The 23481-nt window shown below is 53.7% G+C and overlaps 1 protein-coding gene and 3 long non-coding RNA genes across 7 annotated transcripts; 2 read left to right on the forward strand and 2 right to left on the reverse strand.

The window, feature by feature from the left end:
• Nucleotides 1-1394: 1394 nt before the first annotated feature.
• On the reverse strand, nt 1395-6042 carry LOC119035760 (uncharacterized). 3 transcript variants are annotated; one of them, XR_008390186.1, is made up of 4 exons: nt 5900-6042; nt 2990-3256; nt 2535-2716; nt 1395-2163 (listed from the first exon to the last, which is right to left on the reverse strand). It is a non-coding gene; the product is annotated as an uncharacterized LOC119035760 (long non-coding RNA). The 3 variants fall into 3 exon arrangements; XR_008390185.1 differs by having other exon boundaries at nt 2990-3320; XR_008390184.1 differs by lacking the exon at nt 2990-3256.
• LOC119035761 (uncharacterized) lies at nt 5588-10717 on the forward strand. 2 transcript variants are annotated; one of them, XR_008390188.1, is made up of 5 exons: nt 5588-5723; nt 5995-6150; nt 8039-8268; nt 9513-9637; nt 10643-10717. It is a non-coding gene; the product is annotated as an uncharacterized LOC119035761 (long non-coding RNA). The 2 variants fall into 2 exon arrangements; XR_008390187.1 differs by lacking the exons at nt 8039-8268; nt 9513-9637; nt 10643-10717 and adding an exon at nt 6264-6550.
• Nucleotides 10718-10721: 4 nt separating this feature from the next.
• Nucleotides 10722-13740, reverse strand: LOC128626269 (uncharacterized). Its single transcript, XR_008390189.1, has 3 exons — nt 13482-13740; nt 11342-11536; nt 10722-10811 (listed from the first exon to the last, which is right to left on the reverse strand). It is a non-coding gene; the product is annotated as an uncharacterized LOC128626269 (long non-coding RNA).
• ATP5PO (ATP synthase peripheral stalk subunit OSCP) lies at nt 12970-22094 on the forward strand. The gene is made up of 7 exons (XM_037127213.2): nt 12970-13077; nt 14263-14313; nt 15213-15323; nt 17497-17626; nt 20926-21038; nt 21560-21646; nt 21924-22094. The coding sequence occupies exons 1-7, from the start codon at nt 13042-13044 to the stop codon at nt 22035-22037; spliced, it is 642 nt and encodes a 213-aa protein (XP_036983108.1). The 5' UTR covers nt 12970-13041; the 3' UTR covers nt 22038-22094.
• Nucleotides 22095-23481: the final 1387 nt, after the last annotated feature.

The raw sequence follows: 23481 nt of genomic DNA on the forward strand, positions 1-23481 counted from the left end.
GCCTGGCGTGGCAGCCAGTCTGATGCCTGCGCACAGTGAGTCTTCAACAAATTCGCCTGGGGAAGGCCCGGGTGCCTTTTCCTGGGCCACCCCCTCCTTCCTCGCTGGCGCAGCCCCGGGACGGTTCTGCCCCTGTTCTCTTCAGCGGCCATGCAGCCTCCTGACCGTGCACAGAGCTGGCGCTGGGTGCGGGGGCCCTCGAAGGAGCAGGGGCGGGCTCTGTTCCATGAGAGCCTTCGCCGGCTTGTGCCGTCTGCACCTTGAGCTCAGCAGACCAGCGACCAGACTGCCTCATTGAAAAAGCAGCTTTGAAAACAGAGCCCCACTGGTGTCGGCTCCTCCGTCAGACCAGAGAGAGCCCAGCGACCGTCAAGAGCCGGCAGTTGACCTTTTTCTCCACGCAGGACCCTGCGGTGCAGCCCAGAGCAGGGCTGCCTACAGCTCCTTTGGTGGAGTTCTTCGTTCCTCTTCTTTACAACAGAACCAGCAGTGGCTCCGAGTTATTCTGCCCCTTGAAGCTCGTGCTGGGAGCCAGCTACGTCCGGAGGACTAGGTCCAGCCCTTCGGGTTGGCGAGAGCACAGCCTGCCCGCCGCACACGACCCTGCCCGGCTCAGTCTCCGGCCTGAAGGTTTCCTATGTGGGACCGGCCCCTCGGCTGCTCTGGGCAGCACGGTGGGCCTGCGACCCCCGAGGGCCCTCAGTGCAGAACCCCAGAGCCCTGGGGCTGCCTCGTGGGCGTTTCATGTGAATGGAAAACAATCTGAGGCCTTTCAGACCGTCTTCTCAAGCCCAGCACGTGGTTTTCGAGCCCCCCCCCACCCCGTAGCCCCTGTACCTGCTTCCTCCCTTTTCACGGCCGAATACCCCTCCCCTGTGGGGATGGACCCACCGTGTCTGTCTGGTCACCCGAGGACAGACGTCTCAGTGCTCTCCCCTTTCCTGCATCGCAGGGAGGCCCAGCTCCTCGTTTATGGGGGGACGAGCTGTCACACAAATGTCCGCTACTTGAATTTTAAAGGCAGTGGGAACTGGGGGCAGAGGGAGCGCGGTCTCTCAGGCACAGCCACCCACGGCCGCCGCTGCAGACCATCTCCGGAGCCGCGGCACAGGGAGCCGGGACGCCCCCACCTCCAGTGTGCGGCTTCGAGTGAGAAGTGCGGAGCCGCAAAGCTCGATCCGTGGATTGAAAAACCCCACAGGACAGACTGACAGCTACCAGAGGGACGGGGGGCAGGGGGAGAAGGTGGGAGAAGGGGAAGGGGTTAGTCAGAGAGTGCGTGCCACTGACACGTGGGCCTGGACTGCACCAGGTGTGGACGTGGACTGTGGGAGCCAGGTCGGGGGTGGAAGGGGCGGGGGAGGCGGAGGGAGGAGAAATTGGGTCAACTGCAATGGAATAAACAAGACTTTTTTTTAAATGCCACAGGATTAGGGGATTATCTTGAGCTTTCATGTTCTCCCAACGAGAGGGGGTTGAATGTGTGGATTCCCAGGCACAAGGGCGGCTGCGTCGTCGCGGCTGGTGTGGGGCCTGCTCCTTGTCCACCAGCAGCTGGTGCAGGCCCACGCGTGTCAGAGCGTGTCTCCCCGTCCCCACCGTCTGCACCGCCGATGCTGTCACCGCGATGTCCTCACCGTGTCGGCATGAGCTGGGAAACCACAAAGTGTCCCTGAATGGTCCGCATTCTCGTTACGATGTAAGACCGCAGGAGTCCTTGTCTCCCCTAAATCAAACGGAATTCAACAGGAGGTCCACGCAGCATCGGGCTGGCAACGGGGCACCCTGGGTGTGGGTCTTCCTAGTGGGAGCGCAGAGGGCAGCCCAGGCATCCGAGTTTCTCTTCCAATCATCTCACGCACCTCTCAGTGGCCAGACCAGCAGCAAAGGGGCGGAGCACCCCCAGGGGGAGAGCGAGCTCCGTCGCCAAGATGAGCTGGTCACTAAGCACCTACTCTGTGCGAAGACAAGGGACGAGTCCCTCAGGCTCTTGGAATCTAACTGAAGGGACGAAGCATAACCATGAAACATCCTTGCCTCTCGCCAGGAGCTGGGGTGGGGGCTGTGGGAGGAGAGAAGGGGGGCCTGTGGATGCGCACGGAGCTTCGTTCTGGCCCAATGACAGTCTTCCTGGATTAGATCCTGGTGACAGCAGACTTTGTTCTGTGAAAATGTACATTTCCAAAAACCGCTAAAATGAATATTTTAAAGGGGACATGAATTGTATGGCATATGAATTGTACCTCAATAAAATTTTTGAAACGGAAATAATAAGAATAACAGATCATCCTATCACAAAAAAAAAACAAAGCGAGAACAGCAGGCCCGGAGTGAGGGTAGAGCGGGTTTCCTTTCCAACACAGACTTTTCCACTAAGCACAACCCGTAGTCAATGTCCCTGTGTGGCCGTCACCAGCCACCCTTGCTGAAGCCCTCCCCACCGCCCCCACCGCACAGCCTGACCCCCTGCGACCCCAGCCTCCCCCGGAGCAGCAGGCAGCCGAGTCCACAGACTCCGGTGGACGTTCTCCTACCTGCCCTGCCCGGGGGCGTGTGTTCGTGAGAATGTGGCCTGGATCGCGGCTCGATGCGGGAATACCCGCCGGCAGTGTTTTGTGCATTTATCCAGTGCCATTAACTTTGCATGAGCTGGGACCGTGAAGGACACGCGTCTTGAAGGCTGCAGTTAAATAATAATTTGACATCGGAAAACATTCTGTGGAAAAAAACGTGTGGACGTAAGTGCTTTTGAAGGAAATTCACACTCTACCACCTTCTAAAAAAAGAAAAGGAAAGAGCAACACATTCCTCCAGGGCTCGAGCAGCTGCCTGCTGTGGCCACGGGCCAGCGCTCTCGAGCCCGGGACTGCACGGGGCCACCGGTAGAGTTTGGGGCTAGATGGGCCCAGGGTCTTTGGGGAGATGCCAACTGGCTTCCCGGGTCATCGTGGGCGTATTAATTAATCTCTCCCAACCTCAGTTTCCTCACCTGTAAGATGGGGTGTTCTCGTCTGCAGGTGACCTGTGGGGTTTCGAGGGGACTGAGCCCAGGAGTGAACGCCCAATGCTCAGAGAAGCACCTGGCGAGCTTGACCCACTGAGGAAGGGGCCACTGCCGCTGGAGTCACCGGCACTTCTTGTGCCATCGCCGATGCCTGGGTAGGGAGGAGGGCGCTTGCCACTCCTAAAGACCTTCAAGGGTGCTGGCAGCCTGACTGGGTATATTTTGATGTCACCCCAGAAGACACATCACATTCTGAAATAAGAGAGTGCAGCTAAGGATCCTGGATCCAGGGACATCCTGGTGGGACTGGGAGATCCTGTGAAAGAACCAATAAGCCAGGTTTTCACGTTCCACCATTTTTCACCATCTTTAGACTTTAAAAGGGGGGGGTCCATTTAAGTTACTTAGGCTCTGAAAGGGTGGTACCACATAGTCTGTGCCGGAACCACAGTGGGGTGCTTGTTTAAAGCGGGAACTACCCAGGCCCTCGAAAGGCGACTTCCAGAATGTTCTCAGGAAGCCTCTGGAGCCGGAACACAAATAAGGAGAATGTCCCTGCCTCAAGAACGTCAGCAAACCTGGATTACAGGAAGTCCACTGAGTCTAGAGTGCACGGCGCTGTCAGGGGTCACAGGATGAGAGGACAGCCGCTTCCTGCCATCATTGCACGTGGACCAGTTTGAACCAGTGACCCCGACTGGGTCCCAGCTTCACTTCTGATGAACAACCACTTTGTGAGCTGCACAGTGATGCTCTGCTCACTGGAATGATCTGTAATGACCTATTTTTATCATTTCTTTCCCTTTCGTTGTTGCAATTAGTTGCCAAGATAGGACAGGAAAAGATGCTGGTCCCTCTGGGGCTCAAATAGAGAAGGAATTCCTACCAGTTTAAAGATTTATAATGAAAGAAAGCCCAGACTTTACAGAATTATGTGCAATTTAGTTAGTTGGACTTTTTAGATGAACACCCATACCAATATTCTCCCTGAACAGAGCAAAGGAAAGGTGATGTTTTGTTTTTGTGGTTTTTCTTGTCAATCACCGACTCAAAGACAATCTGGCAACAGCTCCTGAAGACAGTGTGAGCCTTGACTGCGGTTGTTTCCTGCAGCCTCTACGGTGGGGTCAGACACACAGTGAGTGTTTGTTAAATGAAGCACCGCCCCAACCAGCACGCGAACGAGCGAACCAGGGGACGACCGTCCATCCCATCCCAAGCCATGCAGTGCAGAGGGCCTGAGCGTCCCGCCGCCCTGTAGGTTGGGCCTGAGCCTCCAAAGAGCACCCCACGGGTAACTTCCTCATCACCCCAACTCTCCAAGCAGAGAGTGCTGGGAGCCAGGCTGGAATCCTGTGCGAAGCACCCGGCACAGCCCAGCCGCCCTGGCCGGTGCTCAGCAAAGCGAAAGGCAGGCCTAGGCATCTCTCACCACGTTCGCTCGGTGCCCAGGGCCATCTGCAAGGTCATGCTGTTTCTTTTGCTACAGAAACAGTGGTTGCCTTTCAACTCGGGGGTGGAAAAAGCCTCCTTTTTCCTCAAGTTCCAGCCCCTCTGCTCTGCTGGGTGGGCTGCGGCCCCTGGGCTTGCTCTCGTCCTCCACCCTCCCTGTACGGAGCTGCCTCACCCCAAGCAGAGCCCAGCCCGAGCTGGCGGGACCTCCCCAAACTCATTCCTCTCTGCTTCCTCGGGGATGAAAACACGGACGATGGCTCTGCCCCACATTTCCTCAGTGACTTCTGGGTGGTGCGTCCCCCTGTGGGGTCCTTCGCTCTGGGGCCCATTCCCCCGCCGCCCCACCTTCCAGGAGCTCCCGCCCTGACTGTTGCCTTGGCTTTTATTGCAGCAAAATAATTGTGCAAAGGAGGAAAATGTGTCACTTCCTTTTTTGGGCTCTCACCACAAAATTTCCTTTTTCACACCGAACTCCTATAAAACACCTACTGTGCTCGAATTTTTATTTGCATGAAATATACGCCCCCCCCCCCTTTTTTAAAGCAAAGGGTGCTCAGTTCTTGTGTTTACGGGTCTCCCCTGACAGCTGGCTGTTCTGACACCACTGGCCGTCTGTCTGTCTGCTGTCAAGTCCGGGGGAGGGCCGGCCTCTGCCTCTCCCCTTGCGGCAAGCGCCTGCGGAGAGGGCTGGGGGAGCCGCGCCCCTTCCCAGACTTCAGAAGAGGGAGAGGAAAGCCAGAATTAAAACCCCACAGTGAAGCAGGACCCAGGAGGTGCTCATCCTGCCTCTGCACGTGGAGTGAGCCACCTTCCGGAGCGGGAGGGGACAGACTGGTGCCAGCTCCCAGCTACGTGCCCCGTGGCAGGGACCCGCATGGTCTGCGCCGTCCCTAGCTCTGCTCTCGGTGAGGAAACACAGGCCAGAAGTTAGGGGGCTGCCTGGGCCACACAGCTGGCAGGCGACAGGGCTGGCATTCGGACCTGGGCCAGGGGGCTGCAGAGCCCACCTTATCTCTGCGGGAAGGGCTAGTGAGCCCCGGGTCCCTGGCCTGGGCAGGGCCACCAAGCTGGGCCATGTTGCCCCAACACACCATCTACCGTGTTCCCTGTCCTCGATCTACGGGCAACATTTTTGTCTGAACGACAAGTGGAAGAAGGTTCTGTACTTAGCACAGCCCGCGCCTACGGTCATTACCGCCTCCAGGAACAGGACGCCCACTGAGTAACTGCCCTGAACCGTCCGGAACCCAGAGGAGAGGGCTGGGTAAGGAGGCGGGAGGTCTGCCCCAGCCCAGGAGCTGCTGCTGTGGGGCCTCCGGAGGGAAACGCCCCCACGTGGACGCTGCGGGCAGCGGGAGGGCTGAGGGGCTCCTCAGAGTTGAAATAACGCTGCAAGGGGGTGGGGGGTGGAGATCGTATGACAGGAACAAGAAACTCTACCTGTCTGGGCCCCGAAACACAAGGAGCCTGCATTGGAGTGTCCCTCAGAGGTCGTGTCGTGTGTCAATCACTCTGATTCTCGCTTGTGTGAGCAGGAACACAGAGGTTTAAACAGAGAAAGCTCTAGAAAGAAATGCATTCCAAGGCCACAGGCTATTTATAACGTGAGCAGATGGCGCCCCCTAGTGTTGGGATGACCCTCAGCAGCCGGAGCTGGACTGAGCTCGGGCGTGACCTTGAGCGCTGGGAAGGTGAGTAGGACCTGTGCTGCTGCCTGGAGGGAAAGGGAAGAGCAGAGGCCGGAGCCCTCCGGGGTGGGAGACCAGTGACCACAGGGCCACGTCCTCCCTCTGTCTCCTTCCAGGTCCTAATTGTCAATGCCATAGACCCTCCTGATGCAGCTTTCTCCAAAGACTGAAAAAAATCACTGTTGCCAGCACATGTCTGTGACTCAGTCTTCCCTGTAGGTCGGCCGGGCAACTGCTCGGCTTGCTGCCTGCGGAGCAGCCCGGCTCCGAGGAACAGACCGGAGTCACACACGGTGACCGCGCTGTTCACTCGGCTGTGACTGCACGCAGGTCCGCTCAGAGCGGAGCATCAGCACACTTGCTGTCCTACTCACAAACACACACACACACACACACACACACACACACACACACAGAGCAGTGGGGGACAGTGACCCCGAGCCCCAGAGTCTCGTCTGCAGGTCAGGGAGACAGCACGGAGGGCAGGGAGTCGTCGGAGTCTTGTGAGGAAGGGTCTCCGGAGCCAGGCGGGCAGCAGGGCAGGCGATGTCCTCCGTCCGGCAGGCAGAGCCCCGGCGGCCGAGGCCAAGGGAAGTGGGAGTGGCGTGGGGCAGCCCCTGGGGTGCGGGGCTCAGCTCAGTCGTACCTGGGAAGGGGTGGACTCCACCCTCCCAGGTCTTTCCGATAAATGTCTAGGTGCCCCTACTGCCCAGTGGGGACTCTCCCCAGGAGCCTGTCTGTGGGGGGTCCAGCCCTGCAGACACAGGTGTTCTGACCACGTGGGCAGATATCCTGGGTGTGTCCCCTTGTCAGACGTGTCTGCTCTGACTTAGGTGGTTTCCCTCTTGCACGGAAGTGTCACGGCCGACTGGTGGCCCTGTTGGTTGACAGGAGCGACTCCACTTTGTTTTGTACACTTGATGCTGTCTTGACCGGACCAGCGCCATTTCGTTGGTCCTGCTCTCCGCACCCTGAGCCATCTGTTACGTGTGCACACGTGCTTTCTCTCTGTATCAGGTTCACCGAGTCCTAGCGGCGAACAATTCAGAGTCCCCGGTCCTTTCGGAGGCCTTTTCTTGTCCAGAGCATGGCCAGTCAGTCCCAACTCAGGGCCCTCTGCCGACGGGTGGGCAGCCCCAAAGCCCCCTGAACAGGGAGGTGTCACAGACGCCTGTGTGGAAAGCTGACAAAGGCATTTCCCTGCTCTTCAGAGTGAATGGAAGAATGATCTACACATAAAGTTTTAAATCAGGGCTGCCAGCCTGTGGCCCAAGACAGGAAGTGGCTCTGGTCTTTTACAGAGGACCGAGGGGGCCGGGGGGAAGGAACAGAAAATTGATGTGAGTTCACTCCGAGATAAATAAATGCGTGAACGACACAAACCGTTCCCAGGTCCTTCCAGCACAATGAAATGTGAAGGCAAAGCCTTATCTCTACCCCTACCATCTGCAGTGTGCATTCTGCAAAGCTAAAAACCCTCTGGGAAGGGGGACCTTGTGCACTGCTGGTGGGGAGGTAATCTGGTGCGGCCACTGTGGAAGGCAATAGGGAGTGACTTCAAAAAAAGTGACAATAGCCCTGGCTGGTGTAGCTCAATGGATTGAGCACGGACCTGTGAACCAGAGGATCGTGGTTCGATTCCCAGTCATGGCACATGCCTGGGTTGCAGGCCAGTTCCCAGCAAGGGACCTATGAGAGGCAACCATACATTCGTGTTTCTCTCCCTCTCTCCTTCCCTTCCCCTCTAAAGATAAACAGATTAAATCTTTTTAAAAACTGAGAACAGAGGTACCATATGACCCAGGAATCCCTCTTTGGGGTAGCTACCTGAACATTTCGAAAACACTTATTTGTAAATAAGAGTTTACACTTACATCTGTGTTCAATGCAGCATTGTCCACGACAGCCAGGACTCAGAAACAACATAAATATGCTTCGGGGGACAAAGGGGGGTGAAGAAAATTGGCGCACACACACACAACAGATGGAATGCCTCTTCCGATGACCTGGACGGATCACTAAATGAAATAATAGATCAGATGGACAAGGAAGGAACCATACGATTTCACTTGCATGTGGGGCGGAAAACTGAAAGCAGCAAATAAAAACACAAACTCACAGGTACAGACAACAGCACGGAGGTTACCCGAGGGGTAGGGGGCGGGGAGAAGGAAGGGGATAAAGAGGGTCCAATACGCGGTGACAGAAGGGGACTAGACGTGGGTGGTGAGCACACAGTGGAGTGTGCAGATGTCGGATTACAATCTGCACAGCTGGAACTTACATAATGTTGTTAACCAATGTGATCCCCAGTACATTTCATTTTAAAAAGATGCCCTGGCTGGTATAGCTCAGTGAATGGAGTGCTGGCCCATGAACCAAAAGGTCGCTGGTTCAATTCCCAGTCACGGCACATGCCTGGGTTACAGACCAGGTCCCCAGTTAGGGGCATGCGGTCGATGTTTCTCTCTATCTCCTTCTCCCTCACTTCCTCTCTCTCTAAAAATAAATAAATAAAAATATTTTTTAAAAAGAAAAGAAAATGACCTCCAGGCTAGTGGTGTCTTCGTTGAAGTTAATCTTGTGAAGGAAATTGGAGGGAGCCTGTTCCCTGAGCAACTCGTCAACCTGAAGCCACTGTCCTGGGTGTCAGAAGTGGGTGGGTTTCCCGGCTGCAGGCACAGGAGTCACAGGACAGGGACAGGGCCCCCTTTTTTTCCCCCTGGATGATGGCCGTGACACATGCTCATTGTAAGAAAAAAAAATGCAGAATGTAATTTGTGTTTTTTTTCTTCAGTGTCATTACATATTGTCTATGTCATTAAATACCATTTGCAAATCTCATTGGAATGGCTGCGTGATGTGCCATTTTTAAAACCATTTTCTCATCCACTTGCTTCCAATCTTTTGCCGTTTTAAGGCAAGTGCAGTGAGCTTCCTGCACATCACCCTTCACCCAGATTTCTGAGTCACAGAGGGGTTCCTTCTGGGTCAGAAGGAAAGTCACTGCACTTTTTAAAATGTATGCAGCTGAGGGTTCCTGAGGCCACGCTGCTGTTTTCTGTGCGGCAGGCACAGGGTGCCTCAGCAGAGAAAATGAAACAGCAAGGAGTATTTGCTTTGAATCAAAAGTCAGCATAAGAGAAAAAAGTCAAGATTTGATGTCTGGGTTTTGCTACCACTGTAGACCTGGCCTGTGGTCTTGGGCAAGTCCCTTCCACTCCTTGGTCTCAGCTGTTAAATTAAACAACTAAATTTTAAACACTTTAAGTTTGTTCGGAGGGAAGGCACCATAAAAGCAGAGGGCTGAGTCTCTTCTTCTGTGGGACAAAATTCTTTTCTTTTCGAATTCTCTATTCTGCCAGCTGGTCCCCCGGGACAGTTTGCCTCTGGGATCCAGCCTGTCCTCTCCGCGCTTTGCCTGCAGCGAGATTTCAGCAGGTGCCTGAAGCCCCTCCTGTGCTCCTCTGATCGTCCAAACCACCCAGAGGTAAGCAGTGGTCCCTGGCATGAAAATCCCACGCCCAGAAATTCGTCCTGAGGCCCAGAACTGCCGTTTCCTAGGTGTGCTGCCTACCCAAGATCCAAGAAGTTTCACCCCTGGGGGGGCGGGACTGCCGGAGTATCATCTTAGAGTCGCCCTGAGACTAAATAAAAATGAAACCACATGTGTGCAACCAGCTAATAAACCCTAAAACCCAAAGAGCCACACACTCCCATGTTGGTGCTACTCGAGGGGCTGGACAGGGACGGGGGTGACTGCAGAGAAAATGGGGGGCACCGCCTGATATGGCTGTGCCACCGTGTCACTGGCCTGAAGGGGCCGTCACCCAGAGAACCAGCACCCAGTCAGGCGTGAACAGGGGTTTGCAGCAAAGACAGTGAAGGTTTATTAATGGAGGAGACGGCGCCAGGCCAGGAGTCACAGGAGAGCTGGCACTCAAAGACCTGGCCCTCGGATGGCTTCTCAGGGACTGGGTCTAGAGAGGGAAAATCGCTAACCTCGGTGGTTAGGCGGTGGTCTCCACTGATTGGTCCACGCTAGTCGTTAATGGCACACCTGGTCCTGTCTGGCTCTGTCTGGCTCCCGAGGGTGTGGTGGGCCGGGGGCTGAAACGCAGCTGAGGCTCAGACGTCATCTTCATTTTGACTAAAACTCTGTCTCTGTGCACAACAGACCGCAGGCTTTGTTCCTGGGATTATCTGATGCTGATCAGAACCTCACTGTCCTGAAGGTTTCACAGTTAACGAGTGGTTGTTCGAGGGACAGGGAGGCGGGGGCGTTGGGGTGATCCTAGGCTGGAAAAGGCCAGTTTGAATCAAGAGGAAAGGAGGAGAAAGGTCAGATTAAAGAAACAAAGTTTCTGCGCCATTACAGTCCAACATTTCACCTCTTGTTCATTAGCAGTGCGATAGAACGTCTAGGGTTTTCCAAGTGGATTTTCCAAGTGGATTCCTATTGCATCTATTAACACCTGCACATTTGGAAATGCAGGTTTTGTGATTCGGTTTCACATAGAGTGGAAGGTCTATGAAGGCAAGCACCTTGTCTTGCACCTGCTGTATCTTCGGGGCACAGAGCAGCTGCCTGCTCATAACAGGTGCCCAGCGAAACGTGTTGCATGATGAAGGTACTTTCTGTTCGGCTTCTGTGAAACCAGCCTCTGAAAAATAGTTTGCAGAGTGGGGTCAAGCAAGGATTTTTATGCACTGCTAGTGAAAGTAAATTTGTTAAAATTTGCAGAAAGTGAATTTTTTTTGTGGAATGGATCACAGACTTTTCAAATGCTCACACCCTGTCACCAAATTGGGCTGTTGGGAATTTATTTGGAAGTTATCCTAAGTATAAAAGGGAAAAATTGTGTCTAAAGATGCTCAGGAGATGCAAATTTGTTTAAAATAGCAACAACCCCCCACCAAAATGGAAACCATCTGAATTATGTTCAAAGTTCATTGAATAAAGTTACAGACTATCCACTGGATGGGTTATTCTGCAGCCATTAAAATAATGCTGAACAAACTCAAAAAGAGTCTGGAAGTTTGCTGCAAATGAAATGACAGAGACTAATTCAAGGGACTCAGAGTCTGCAAACTGCAAACACAGCTAGGCGAAAACCCAGGAGTGTTCAAAGAAGAAAGAAAGGTTAAAAGTTCATATACCAAAAAGCAAACTCTTGAGACTGGTCAGTCTTACATTTCTCGCTGGGACATTGGTCCAGGACAGTCACCAGTCAGGTGTCAGGCAGTGAGGATGACGGTGCCAGGTGGTCCAGAAGGTGGATGCCAGGAGGTCTGGATAATGGATACTGGGTGAGCACAGAGGGCTAACTGGAGTGTCACCTGGAGGTGTACTCTATGTCCAATTGCACACCCAGGCATTGATACAAGGCTGGAAAATCCAAAACAATGTAAGTTCCCATTCTGGTTGGAACGAGAAGGAGGTCTGTCCTCAGGCCTTATCCTCACTGCGTTAGCAATTTCAGCAGCTTGGTTAAAGTGACTCCGTTTCAGATGTTCCCTGTCATCACTCTCTCCTCAAAGTCTATGAAAATTATAGAACTTGGAAATACACTTATATTGTAAGCAGATATTCACAAACCACATACAATTTGGGATCCCTTTTTTTCTCATGTATGAAGGGAAAAGGCAAGATACTAAATTATATGCAAATTGTGAATTTGTATATGTAATAAAAATAAACACAAAATAAAGAACATTATTGAGTGCCACGGTGCCGAGCAATTATTCTAAATACTTTAAGTTCCCTATTCTTCCTAACAACCTACAAGGCAGGTGCTATTCTATGTAGTGCCCGCTTTATAATGAGGAAACTGAAGCACAGAGGAGGTATGCGATTGGGCCAAGGTCACCAGAAGGACTGGCATTCAAGCCTGGGCAGCTCAGGCCACTGCCTGAGAAACTACTGGGAAACAGCCCGACCAACTACTGACAACAGCTGCCTCTGGTGGTGGGAAAGGGGGCAATCACGGTCCTTCCTTTTTTTTTTTTTTTTTTGCATTTTTGCATTTTTACAAGTTTTTTTGTAATGATGAGGAAAACTGCACTCTAAAAGGACAGATTAATGAATTAATCTGTGTTTCTACAATAGATGTGAGCAGACAAAAACGTGTTAATTGGCCACAGGACCCCATGATTGCAGCCAGGTAGCTCTGCGGGCCCATTCCATTTCTTACAGAAGAGAAAATTAGAGTGAGCTCCACTTAGGGGGAAACAGGTTGAACACGGGTTGCTTTTATGAAGGCTGGTGTTGAGTCCTCAGCTCCAATGTCACACTTGCTCAAACCCCAGTTTTACTTTATGTCTGATTCTCAGATAACCACTCTACCCAAACAGTTGCTGTACTCAGGTGAGATGGGACAGGGTAGGAGGCGGGAAGTGACGAAGGGGTAGTCATGTCCCAGGTACAAGGCACGTAGTGTCTGCTTCTGGGGCTGTAAAGTTAGGTTCTTTCTATTTTTGTTAGTACAGCATGAGGAACTGCACTTGATACACACTTTGGCGTGGTTGGAAGAAGGGGTATTAAGAATGCTAATGATGCCAGTGTGGAATGTGACATGAGACAAATGCCACTGTATTTGTCTAAATGGACATTTTAAAGCTAGGGACAATTAATCTATTCTACAGTAACGGCCGCTTAGTTACGCAAGTATTTCTTCTTTACGTGCTCTCTGAGCAGAGCAACTCCACCCCGAGCCCGGTAGGTCACAACCATTTCCAAGGACTACAACTCCCAGCCCAGCAGAGGCCCCTGCACATGCGGCCTGACGACGTGCGCCTACATTTCCCAGAGGGCCGAGCGGCTACGCAGACGCATGCGCGCGCTCTCCCATCTCTCTACCAACTCGGGTTTGACCTACAGCTGCCCGGGAGAAGATGGCTTCCACGGCAGTGCCCGGGCTCTCCCGGCAGGTGAGACTGGAGGTCCTGAAAGCCAGCGGGAGGATCCCTCCGAGGGTGACCGTTTAAGGCCCCTAGAGCCACGGTGCGAGGCCACAGCTGCAGGAGCGTGACTGCCCTTCAGGGTCTTGGGGCTTGGCGAGTAGGGGCGACGCGAGGAGGCTCGGGTGGCCCCGCATCCGCGCCCCGGACGGCGCGGGCTGGGGGCCCGGGGCTGCGCGCGCCTCACCCGAGCGTTCTGCGAGCACCCCTCCGGGAGCGGCAGGCTTGAGGACCCAGGAGCTGGGGGCCCGGCTTCCCCAAACGCGAACGAAGAGCACGGCCCGCCCCCAGGTCATCTCCCATTGCCCTTGTGCGCAGACCGGTCAGGGGACACAGGAATGCTAAGGAGTAATTAATTGTAAAGCACAACTCACGTTTTTATACGGAAAATGAGACAGAAATGTTCCGGCCTTGGCTGTTCGGCCAGAAAGGGGTAGAGCTGAGATGCGATTCCACGGAGGCACACGGAAGATAGGAAATTCGTGCTCTTGACACTACATATCCACACGATGCTTTACCTGGAGGGGCCTCTGGCAGCTCACATGACTTCCCCCTAAGTGTTGCACTTTTGTAATCCTCACGGGCAGTTCTGTAGTAGATCACTGCGGAGCTGGAGTTGCTTGAAGGTGACCTGTGCCCCTGTGAGTGTCGTTTAAAGAGCAGACTCCAAGCCCCTCCACAGAAGGTGCCATCTCCCAGCACGGGAGCCTGTTCTCACACCGCACCCTGCCTCGTGCGGGGGCCTAGGCTTCATTTGCAGACAACGCTTGGGTTCTGAGAACGTCCACCTCTTGCAAATCGTGACTGGAATCCTCCCGCTTTTAAAATCCTGCTCGAGGGTGGCAATATAAATGCTAAAAACCCTTTAAATGTTTTGAAACACATATTTCATCGAAATTAGTGTTTTTATACTGGAGTGCCGGCCTCAGCCTGTCTTAGCAAACGAGAATGGCGCCAGGCAGGCAGATTCCCAGGCGGCCTGGGAGGTTCTCAGCAGGGAGATTCCCTCCCCACAGAGGAGCCCCTGGAACCTATGTGACAATACTAGGAAACATGAGAAACTCACTATGTAAAACTCACGTTTAAAATACTTTTCCTTAAATGTAGAAATTCTTCGAGTGATCTCAACATGACCTGCTTCCCTTTGTTTTCCAGGTGCGGTGCTTCAGCACGTCTGTGGCCAGGCCGTTCGCCAAGCTTGTGCGGGTAGGTCAGCTTATTCTCCGTCATTTTAAAGCAGAGACCTCGCTGAAGCACCGCTAGGGTGTGGAACTCTGTTTAGTTCTGCCTACACCTGGCTGCGCGATTGTGGCTCCCAAAACGCCTTGTGTGCATGGGGCTAGGGGACAGGTGATGTCAAATGCCTGCTGTGTGACAGCCCCCCACGTGGCCTTGAACTGGGAGAATGCCTAGAACCCCAGAACAGCGATGGCACGTGACTGGTCTTCCCATTTTACGGAAGAGGAAACATAGACTCGGGAAGACTTGCCCGAGGTGTGGAGCTAAATGCCACCCAGAGCCTTAACCTGTCCTCTGCCACTGCCCAGTGCCACTGGGGCATGTGGCCCTGCACCAGTGGCGGTAGGTACACAGGAAAGCCTGCGGCTCACTGTGAGCAGGAGGCCGAGCGTCGGGCACGCAGTGAGCTGCTGAGGGGCCCCGCCAGACCTGCAGGAGACGTCCGTGGTGGTGCTGTGAGGTGTGCGCATTGTGCTCAGAACTGCCTCCGTCAGTGCCAAAACCCTCCCGCACTTGGAATGCAAACTGACCAGCATCGCACGCGAAAGAAGTATCAGCTCATCTCAAAATTCCCGCGATTAATTCTAAATAGTTATGCTGAAAGGGACTTTAGACACCATGTTCCCGAAGGCCCTCGCTGTGAGCTGAGGCTATGGAAGCTGGAAGACCGGCCTGGCCGAGCAGGTGCTTCTCATTTGTTTGAGAACCGCCATTCAGGGCAGCTCTCTGGGGACACAGTTAAACTGTTTGTGTTAAAGAAGGCATAGCTTCTAAACTACAACTGTTTAGTTTTGCTTTTGACGGTATAATGTTGTCTCGGCTGATTTCCCCTGTCCTCTCTTCCCCTGCCCCACCCTTTTCTAAAGCCACCCGTCCAGGTGTATGGCGTCGAAGGTCGCTACGCCACTGCCCTGTACTCTGCGGCGTCGAAGCAGAATAAACTGGAACAAGTAGAAAAGGAACTGCTGAGAGTGGCGGTGAGTGGCTTTTCTGTCTTTTTAAGTTTCCGTTGTATATTTTTCCCTTTAGTCATTTAATTATGCAATCCCCAAGGAGGTCATCCTCCGAGAACTGCAAAAAAAGAAAGACCCTGTGTTTCTGGACTCACGTTGATAGTCACAGAGCTGGGTATTACTATTCTGAACCTATTGCATAGTAGGTACAAAGAGATACATGTGAGGACATTAATGAACCGAGACTTAGGCTAAAAGAAATAGAAATATGAGTTGGTAACAATAAGAAAATTTGTCGGCCCTGGCTGGTGTGGCTTAGTGGACTGAGCGCCAGCCTGAGAACCAAAGGGTCAACTGGTTCAATTCCCAGTCAGGGCACATGCCTGTGTTTCGGGCCAGGTCCCCAGTAGGGGGCACACAAGAGGCAACCACACATTGGTGTGTCTCTCCCTCTCTTTCTCCCTTCCTTCCCCTCTCTCTAAAAATAAGTAAATAAAAATCTCAAAAAAGAAAGAGAAAAAAGAAAAGAAAATTTTTCATCTCAAAAGAGAATTAAAACACCTTTGAAAACCTATGCTTGCTTCCAGGCATTTTCAAAATAGTCTTTACAAAATACTATGATTTTGTTTTACTGGGAGTTTATTTTCCTTACGAAGCCTTTCCTTGGTTTTAATTATTATTTCATTCCCGAGATGTCGGGACAGGGCCGAGCTGAGCGTCCTGGGCAGCAAAGCCAGTAAAGTGTGTGAGTCCCACGCTGGTGCCCATACTGACCAGCAGCAGGAACAGACAGAGCAGGAGGCCGCGGGGGAGGGCTCCCCGCTTTGGCATGAAGAGAAGCATGGATGGGCCCAGTAGCCACAGCCTGCACTGCAACCCGACTCGGGGAGTCTGCTGTGACCCCACTGGCTTTGTGGGGTAACCGTCCCGACACGTTTCCTGCCTCCCCTGTGGCGTCTGGTTGCCGCCCCTCTGGCAGGAAGGCCTGCGTTCAGGGAGGAGAGAGGGAAGTACCGTGCAGGACACTCTCCGGAGAAAGCTGTGCTCTTACTTTGTTTTAGATTTTCTCAGGCTTTCTGATCCACAGATGTCTAATGTTGCCATGTGGGGGGAAACCTCACAGGCTAGTGGTATGGATAATGCTCAGGGTCTGTGTTGGTCCCTTACTGTCCTCATGGAGCCAGCGGCCTGTTAGGGGGCGGCGGGAGCAGGCAGGATGGCACACGGGCCTTTGGGGAGGAGGTGGTCGCTGCGCACTGCTGGCGTTGACTCCCATTTTAAAGCGGAGGAGCAGGGCTGTGGGCGTGTCTGCGAAGACCCAGAGCCACAGGGAGAAGGTGGGTGCCTTAAGACTAAATGAAAGCGAGTGGGTTTTGGCACAGAGAGGAAACTGGGGTGCCACAAAGTCACTAACTGTCCTTCGGACAACCCGAACTCCAGAAAGCTTTCGGTTTGTGCGAGCCGGCCACTGTCCTGGGGGAACGTTGTTTCTCTGGGGCCATTCAGTAGCCGTTCTCTCACTGGACGGCAGTGGACCAGGGCCAGGATTTGGGCCAGGCCTGGGAGACCAGCTAATGCAGTCATCACGAGAGGGGAGCAGCCTTTGGTCACCGAGTGCAGGCATTGGTGACGTAACAGTAGAGACAGCGTGGTCTCTCGTGGTGCCTCGTCTCCCTCCCAGACGGACGGAGGCCGCTCTGGAAGCACCAGAGGTCCCGGGCTGGGTGGGTTTTCCGGGGCTCCGCAGAGGGCAGCAGGGGTCGGGGTCAGCCGGGGGAAGAGGCCCCTCCAGGGCGAGGCGCCATTCCAGGACTGCGTGTGAGTGTCGGCCCCACGGTATCCTCTCCGTGCGTGGAAAGCGAAGGTGCTCCCTGTGTGAAGTGCATCACCGTGTGCACAGAGTGGGGCCTTTGGGCTGCTTGCTTTGTTTATATCATCTCTCTTGAAAAGCAAAAATGAATTTTAAGAAATTTCATAAAGTGTCTAAATTCTTTCGAGGAACACGGTATCCTGTGTAAAATCCTGGCGTGGTGTGTTCTTGGAGGCAGAGAAGATTGAGTGGCTGTTACCCGTTCTTCGTGCTTTGAGGGCGTGGATGTAGTTCATGCAGTGCGTGCTTCATGAGAAAGAAAGTGTGTGGCAGCCAGGGCCTTTGTGCTCTGACGAGGTTAAGGAGGTATTTTTTTGGCACTTGTAGCAAATCCTGAAGGATCCCAAAATGGCTTCCTCGATTATGAACCCCTACGTGAAGCGCGCCGTCAAAGTGAAGAGCCTGAACGACATGACCGCCAAGGAGAAGTTCTCCCCGCTCACGTCCAACCTGATCAGTGAGTACCAGGCCTGCCCCGCTGCTGTCTGAGAGAGCTGCCCTGGCAGCTGTGGCCGTGGGGGGGGACAGCACACACTCGCCCTGCCTGCACCCCCACGCGCTCCCTGGGTGAGTGTGTGCGTTCAAGACTGAGGGGCACTGTCCTGCCTGGCCCGGGGCTGGGTCGGTCGTGCTTCCCCGGTACACCAAAAAGTGCGGGTTCGGTTCCTGGTTGGGGCGCATGCAGGAGGCAGCTCTCGATGTTTCTCTCTCCCTCCCTCCCCTCTGAATTCAGTAAGCATATCCTTGGGCGGGGACTAAAAAAGAAAACTTTGAGGGGCACTGTCTGAAGATGCCGGGATGTAATAATGTGTCATCTCATAATATTTGGATCCATGTGGCAGCGGCTGTGCCTCTGTCCTTGAAGATATTTGCATCCTTGTAATCGTTTTTTAACGTAGACAGTGTTAGTTTGAGGATTCGTAGCCAGACTTTGGAATCTGTGACATCATATGCAAATCAGACTGCAAGCTGCAATTAAAATACCAGACATTCAAAGAGGAACTGACTCCTCTCCTCCTGAACCTGCTTCAGAAATCTCAAGAGGAGGGAAGACGCCCAAGTTCATTTTACAGTACCAGCATTAATCTAATTCCAAAACCAGATAAAGTCACTATGGACAAAGAAAATTATAGGCCAAAATATCTGGTAAACGTAGATGCTAAAATCCTCAATGCAATATTAGCAACCAAATCCAGAAGTACGTTAAAAACATCACACACCGTGATCAAGTGGGATTTATTCCAGGGATGCAAGGATAGTACAGTATCCACAAATCAATAAATATGATACACCTCATAAACAAAAGGGAAGATAAAAATAACGATTATATCAACAGGTGCAGAAAAAGCATTTGGTACAATACAGCACCCACGTGTGGTAGTAACAAAGTGGGACCGGGGGGAACATACTTAGTGTGATAGGGGCCGTATGTGACGAACCCACAGCCAGCATCATACTCAATGGGCACAAAGCTGTAAGTGTTCCCTGAAGATCAAGAACACGACCGGACCCTGGCCAGTGGAGTTCAGTGGATTGAGTGCAGGCCTGTGAACCAAAAGTTCACCAGTTCGATTCCTGGTCAGGGCACATGCCTGGGCTGTGAGCCAGGTCCCCAGTAGGGGGCGCACAAGAGGCAACCCGCACTCCTCTCTTTCACCTTCCCTTCCCCTTTCTCTAAAAATAGGTAAATAAAATCTTTTGAAAAAGGAAAACAGGACGGGATGTGTGCCTTCCCCACTCTTAATATAGTGTCGGAACTTCTAGCCACAGCAGTTAGACAAGAAGAAGAAATAAAAGGCACCCAAATTAGAAAGGAAGAATTAAAACCATTGTTATCTGTAGATGACATGATGCTGTATATAGAGAAGCCTACGTATTCCACCAAAAAAATACTAGAACTGATCAAGTCAGTAAGGTGGCAGGATACAAGGTAAATATCCAGAAACCAGTAGCCTTTTTTAGCTTTCAATAATGAACTATCAGAAAGGGAAACTAAGAAAACAACCCTATGTACAATCACATCACAAAACAAATACCTAGGAATAAAGTAACCGAGGGTGTAGAAGGCCGGTACTTAGACACTGAAAGAGGAGACTGAAGGAGATGCAGTGAGTGGAAGCACGGCCCGTGCTCGTGGACGGGAAGGGTGAGCAGAGCGGCAGCGGCACAGCAGTGTGTAGACGCGGTGCCCTTCTCATCCAGGCACCGACGGCGCTCTTCACACGACCAGAGCAAAGAACCCAAAGTTGGTGTGGAACCGACAAGGACCCCAGACGGCCACAGCGTCTGGGGAAAGGACAGAGTGGGAGACGCTGTGCGGCCAGGGCCGCAGTGGACAGGACGGCGTGGAACGGGCATGAAAGCAGACACGGGCAGTAAACAGAACGGAGGGTCCAGACATGAACCCGCGCCTGTGCGGTCAGTCGGGGTCTGACCGGGGAGGCGGGAACCTACAGCCGGGCGGAGATGGTCAGTTTGGTAAACGGTCTGGGAGAACGAGACGGATGCACAGAACACGGAACTAGACCTCTTCCCTACACCACACACAAGGATAGACTCAAAATGGGTTAGAGACTTGAAAGCCGTAAAAAACTCAAGAAAACAGGCAGTAAGATCTTTGGACATTTCTCATAGCAATATTTTTATCCTGATACATTTTCTCGGACACGGGAAACAAAAAAGAATAAATGGGACTGCATCAAACTAGAAAGGTTGTGCAGCAGAGGAAACCAGTAACAGAATGGAAAGAACCCACTGAATGCAAGAACATGTTCTCCAACGACACATCTGACAAGCGGTTAATAGCCAAAAGTTATAAAGGACTTAAAAACTCAACACCAAAAAAAAAATCCAGTTAAAAACTGGGCAAGGGACCTGAACAGACACTTCTCCAGAGGGGACAGACACGAAAAGATGCTGAACCTCACCAGCGATCAGAGACGCAGGCAAAAACCACAGCGAGACACCACCTCTCACCTGTCGGCGCACCCGTTAGACTGACCAACGTGCTGGCGAGGACGTGGAGAGGGGCCCTTTGCCCTGCTGGTGGGACTGCAGGGTGGTCAGCCACTGGGGAAAGGAGGAGTCTCACAAAGTTAAAAATGGGACCGCCTGTGACCCAGCGACTCCACTTCTGGGAATATATCCTAAGAACCCCAAACACCAATTCGATAGAACACGTGTGCCTGCGTCCGTGGCAGTGTTACTTACAGTCACCGAGGTGTGGAAGCGGCCTGGGTGCCGTCAGTAGATGAGGGGAGGAGACACATGGGGTGCGTTTACACAGCGGGACGCTGTGTGGCCATAACAAAGGGGGAAGTCTTAACCTTCTGCAACAGCGTGGATGGCCCTGGAGAGCATTGTGCTAAGTGATATATGCCGGTCAGAGAAGGACAAGTATCATGTGGTTTATACACAGAATCTAACGAACAAAGTAGAAAACAGGAACAGAACAGCTGTCCGAGGGGAAGGGGCGTGGGTGGGCTACTGAGAAAGGTGAGTGGGTTAAGCAAAAATATAAATATGTCCGTCTTGGATCCATGTAAGACACACAGCCCCTTACTAAGTTAAATGCTGGTTGACGCAGTCTCTTTAAAAACCTTGAGCAGTGACTGCATCTTCTCCATCCGCGTCCTTAAAGAATGTCGCGTGTAGTGTTCTAAGGCCACAGGTCTGCGTTTGCCCTGGAGGCGAACGCGCCGCCCCGGGAGCGGCCCCTTGCGGGTGCGTCGCACTGAAACGCCCCCGCCTCCCCAGACCTGCTCGCTGAGAACGGCCGTTTGACCAGCACGCCCGCCGTCGTCTCCGCCTTCTCCACCATGATGAGCGTCCACCGTGGAGAGGTGCCGTGCACCGTGACCACCGCGTCCGTAAGTGGGGCCACAGTTGGGGGTTTTCCTGCCTCGCCTTCAGCCTCCCTGGGCGTGCTCACCTCACCAGGAGCCAGCCGGGGGGTCCAGAGGGGTCGGGGCTCGGCATGTGCCAGAGCACGTGCTAACCGTGGGTCTTAAAGAGGACAGAGCCACGGCAAACCGCCCCCTTGGCCAGGGAGCAGTGGGTTCGGCCCTGCCCGAGGGCCACACGGGAGGGGCCTGCAGCCTCAGGCCACACACTTGGAGGACTGCGCCCCTCCACTTGCATTTGCGCTGCCAGCACCGTGGGCAGACTGGTGGGGGCTGTCCGTGGGCAGTGCCGACCCAGTGTGAGCTCCCCGGGGTCCCTGTGCGGCGGGACCTCTGCCCAGCCTCGACCCCGGCACCCAGGAGGGACTTGCTCTGCAGCTCCGGGGGCCTGACACGGGGGCTCCCCGGCCTGTCCGGGTGGGGCGACGCGCGCCTGGGCGGTTCTGTCTGCGTTGCCCGAGTTCACAGCGTGGTTTTTCCCGTTTCAGCCTTTGGATGAAGCCACGCTCTCTGAACTGAAAACAGTCCTGAACAGCTTCCTCAGTAAAAACCAGATACTGAAGTTGGAGGTCAAGGTGTGTTTGTAATTACGTGGTGTACTTTTTCAGGTTAATTTGACACTAAAATAGTGAAAAGTCAGATCTGATTATATACTGATTTGCCTGTGGTGGGAATTCTATGTGTTCGGTTAAATGATTACTGATTCCATTCACAACTGACTTGTGCCCCCTTTTCCTAGATATGGTTGTGCCGCAGATTTGTGTAGCACACCTCCTTCCCAAGCACTTCCTTTCTTTCCACGTGGTGAGGGGGGCGTCCGAGTGTCCCCACTCCCACCGTTTTCTCTCCTAGACGGACCCGTCCATCATGGGCGGGATGATCGTCCGCATCGGGGAGAAGTACGTCGACATGTCTGCGAAAACCAAGATTCAGAAGCTGAGCAAGGCCCTGCGGGAGGTGTTCTGAGAGCGGGTTTGTCCGGCAGTGAGAGTCCCACAACAATAAAACGCTTCCCGGGTAGAACGTGCTGTTTCCTGCGTTTAAAGTGCAGACGCGCGGGTCCTCGTTTTTGTATCTCTTCTTCGTTCCAGAGGCCACAGCCCTCTGGCGGGAGGATCTGGTGTGTGCGGGTTATTTGAGGAGTTGAAGGAGACCTGTGTCCATGGGCAAAATCCTTAGCGTCGAGCGAGGCGGCCCCCTGTGCCCGGCCTGCTCGGTACTGCCTGTGTCTCCTGTAGGCCCAGAGCCCCGGGCGGGGTGAGCCTGCACGGGGCAGGGGCGGGGCGGGGGTGAGGGGCCAGCAGATCTGGCTGGCCGCCGTGGTCCTGCAGTGTGAGCTGTCTGGCCCGTCTCGAGTCGGGGGCCCTGACAGTGGCTCTCTGGGCCCCGGAGCTCGCTGGCCAACTGTCCGCAGGGTTGGGTCTCTGGAAGGGCTGCCAGCGGCCGGTCGGCGCCCACCAGTTACTCCAGCCCATGCTCCCCGGTGCGTGCGTTTTCACCTGGTTTGAGCCTGTCTCCACCTCGCCCTCAGTGGTGCCCTACTGAGGCGGGAGGCGGTGACGTTTCCTCTAAGGGCTTCGGAGAGATTCTGGCCGCAAAGGTGTCCCCACCCCAGAACCTAGGAACCCACAGGCAGTTGCTGTGCCAACAAGCTCTCAGTGGGGACGGGGCGGGTGGGTGCTGCGCACTTAGCAAGAGGAGGCCGCAGAGCAGGGGTTTCTTGCCTCCTGTCCCCGCCGAGAATGGCCTGAACCAACGGTGGCCGGGAATGTCGGCCCAGACCCGAGAGCAGGACCTCCTCCCCCAGGAGCAGCCACTCCGGCCCGTCAGCGGGCTGGGAGCCGCACAGAAGTAAACCTTTTTGCCCCTGTGATAATTCCAGTCGTCCTGAAATTGCCGGAGAACAGCAATTTTCAACAGATGTGCCACAAAACTTAGAACATGCAACACGTGACGATTTAGCCAGGAGCACTGACCTCTCTTCCCTGAGGCTGTCGAATAGAAGATGACAGCAGCCAGCACAACAGCTGTCCAGTGAGTGAATCAAATCATACCTATTTTTTGTCAGATCAGCAAAAAATCTGTTTTGTGGCACACTGCACCATTTTACTAATTTGTGTGCCCCGCACCATGTCCCTAGTTAGGTGGTGTGCGCCCGGAGATGAACCAGTTGAAAACTGCTGGCCGAGAAGGTGCCTCAGAGCCCATTGGGTGCAGGTGTGGCCACCGCGCCTGAGCTTCCAGAGCAGAGCCTTCCCGGCCGCAGTGCAGCTGCGTCCACCCCGCCTGCAGGGGCCTGCCATGAGGAAGGGCCTGTCCACCAAGTTCACGTGGCAGCAGACTGTCAGGAGCCAGGCACTGCCAAGGTCACCATCTCCAGAAAGTTCTGTTAATAGGAAATGGGACAGAC

The sequence above is a fragment of the Artibeus jamaicensis genome, unplaced genomic scaffold, assembly GCF_021234435.1.
Source record: "Artibeus jamaicensis isolate MK-2021 breed Jamaican fruit bat unplaced genomic scaffold, CSHL_Jam_final scaffold_474, whole genome shotgun sequence".
NCBI classification, from domain to species: Eukaryota; Metazoa; Chordata; class Mammalia; order Chiroptera; family Phyllostomidae; genus Artibeus; species Artibeus jamaicensis.

Bases quoted from the DNA above. Each gene is read 5' to 3' on its own strand.
- ATP5PO (XM_037127213.2), top strand. From the start codon at position 13,042: ATGGCTTCCACGGCAGTGCCCGGGCTCTCCCGGCAG. The intron at 13,078-14,262 runs GTGAGACTGGAG...TTTGTTTTCCAG, and splicing joins TGCCCGGGCTCTCCCGGCAG to GTGCGGTGCTTCAGCACGTC. The intron at 17,627-20,925 runs GTGAGTACCAGG...CCGCCTCCCCAG, and splicing joins GCTCACGTCCAACCTGATCA to ACCTGCTCGCTGAGAACGGC.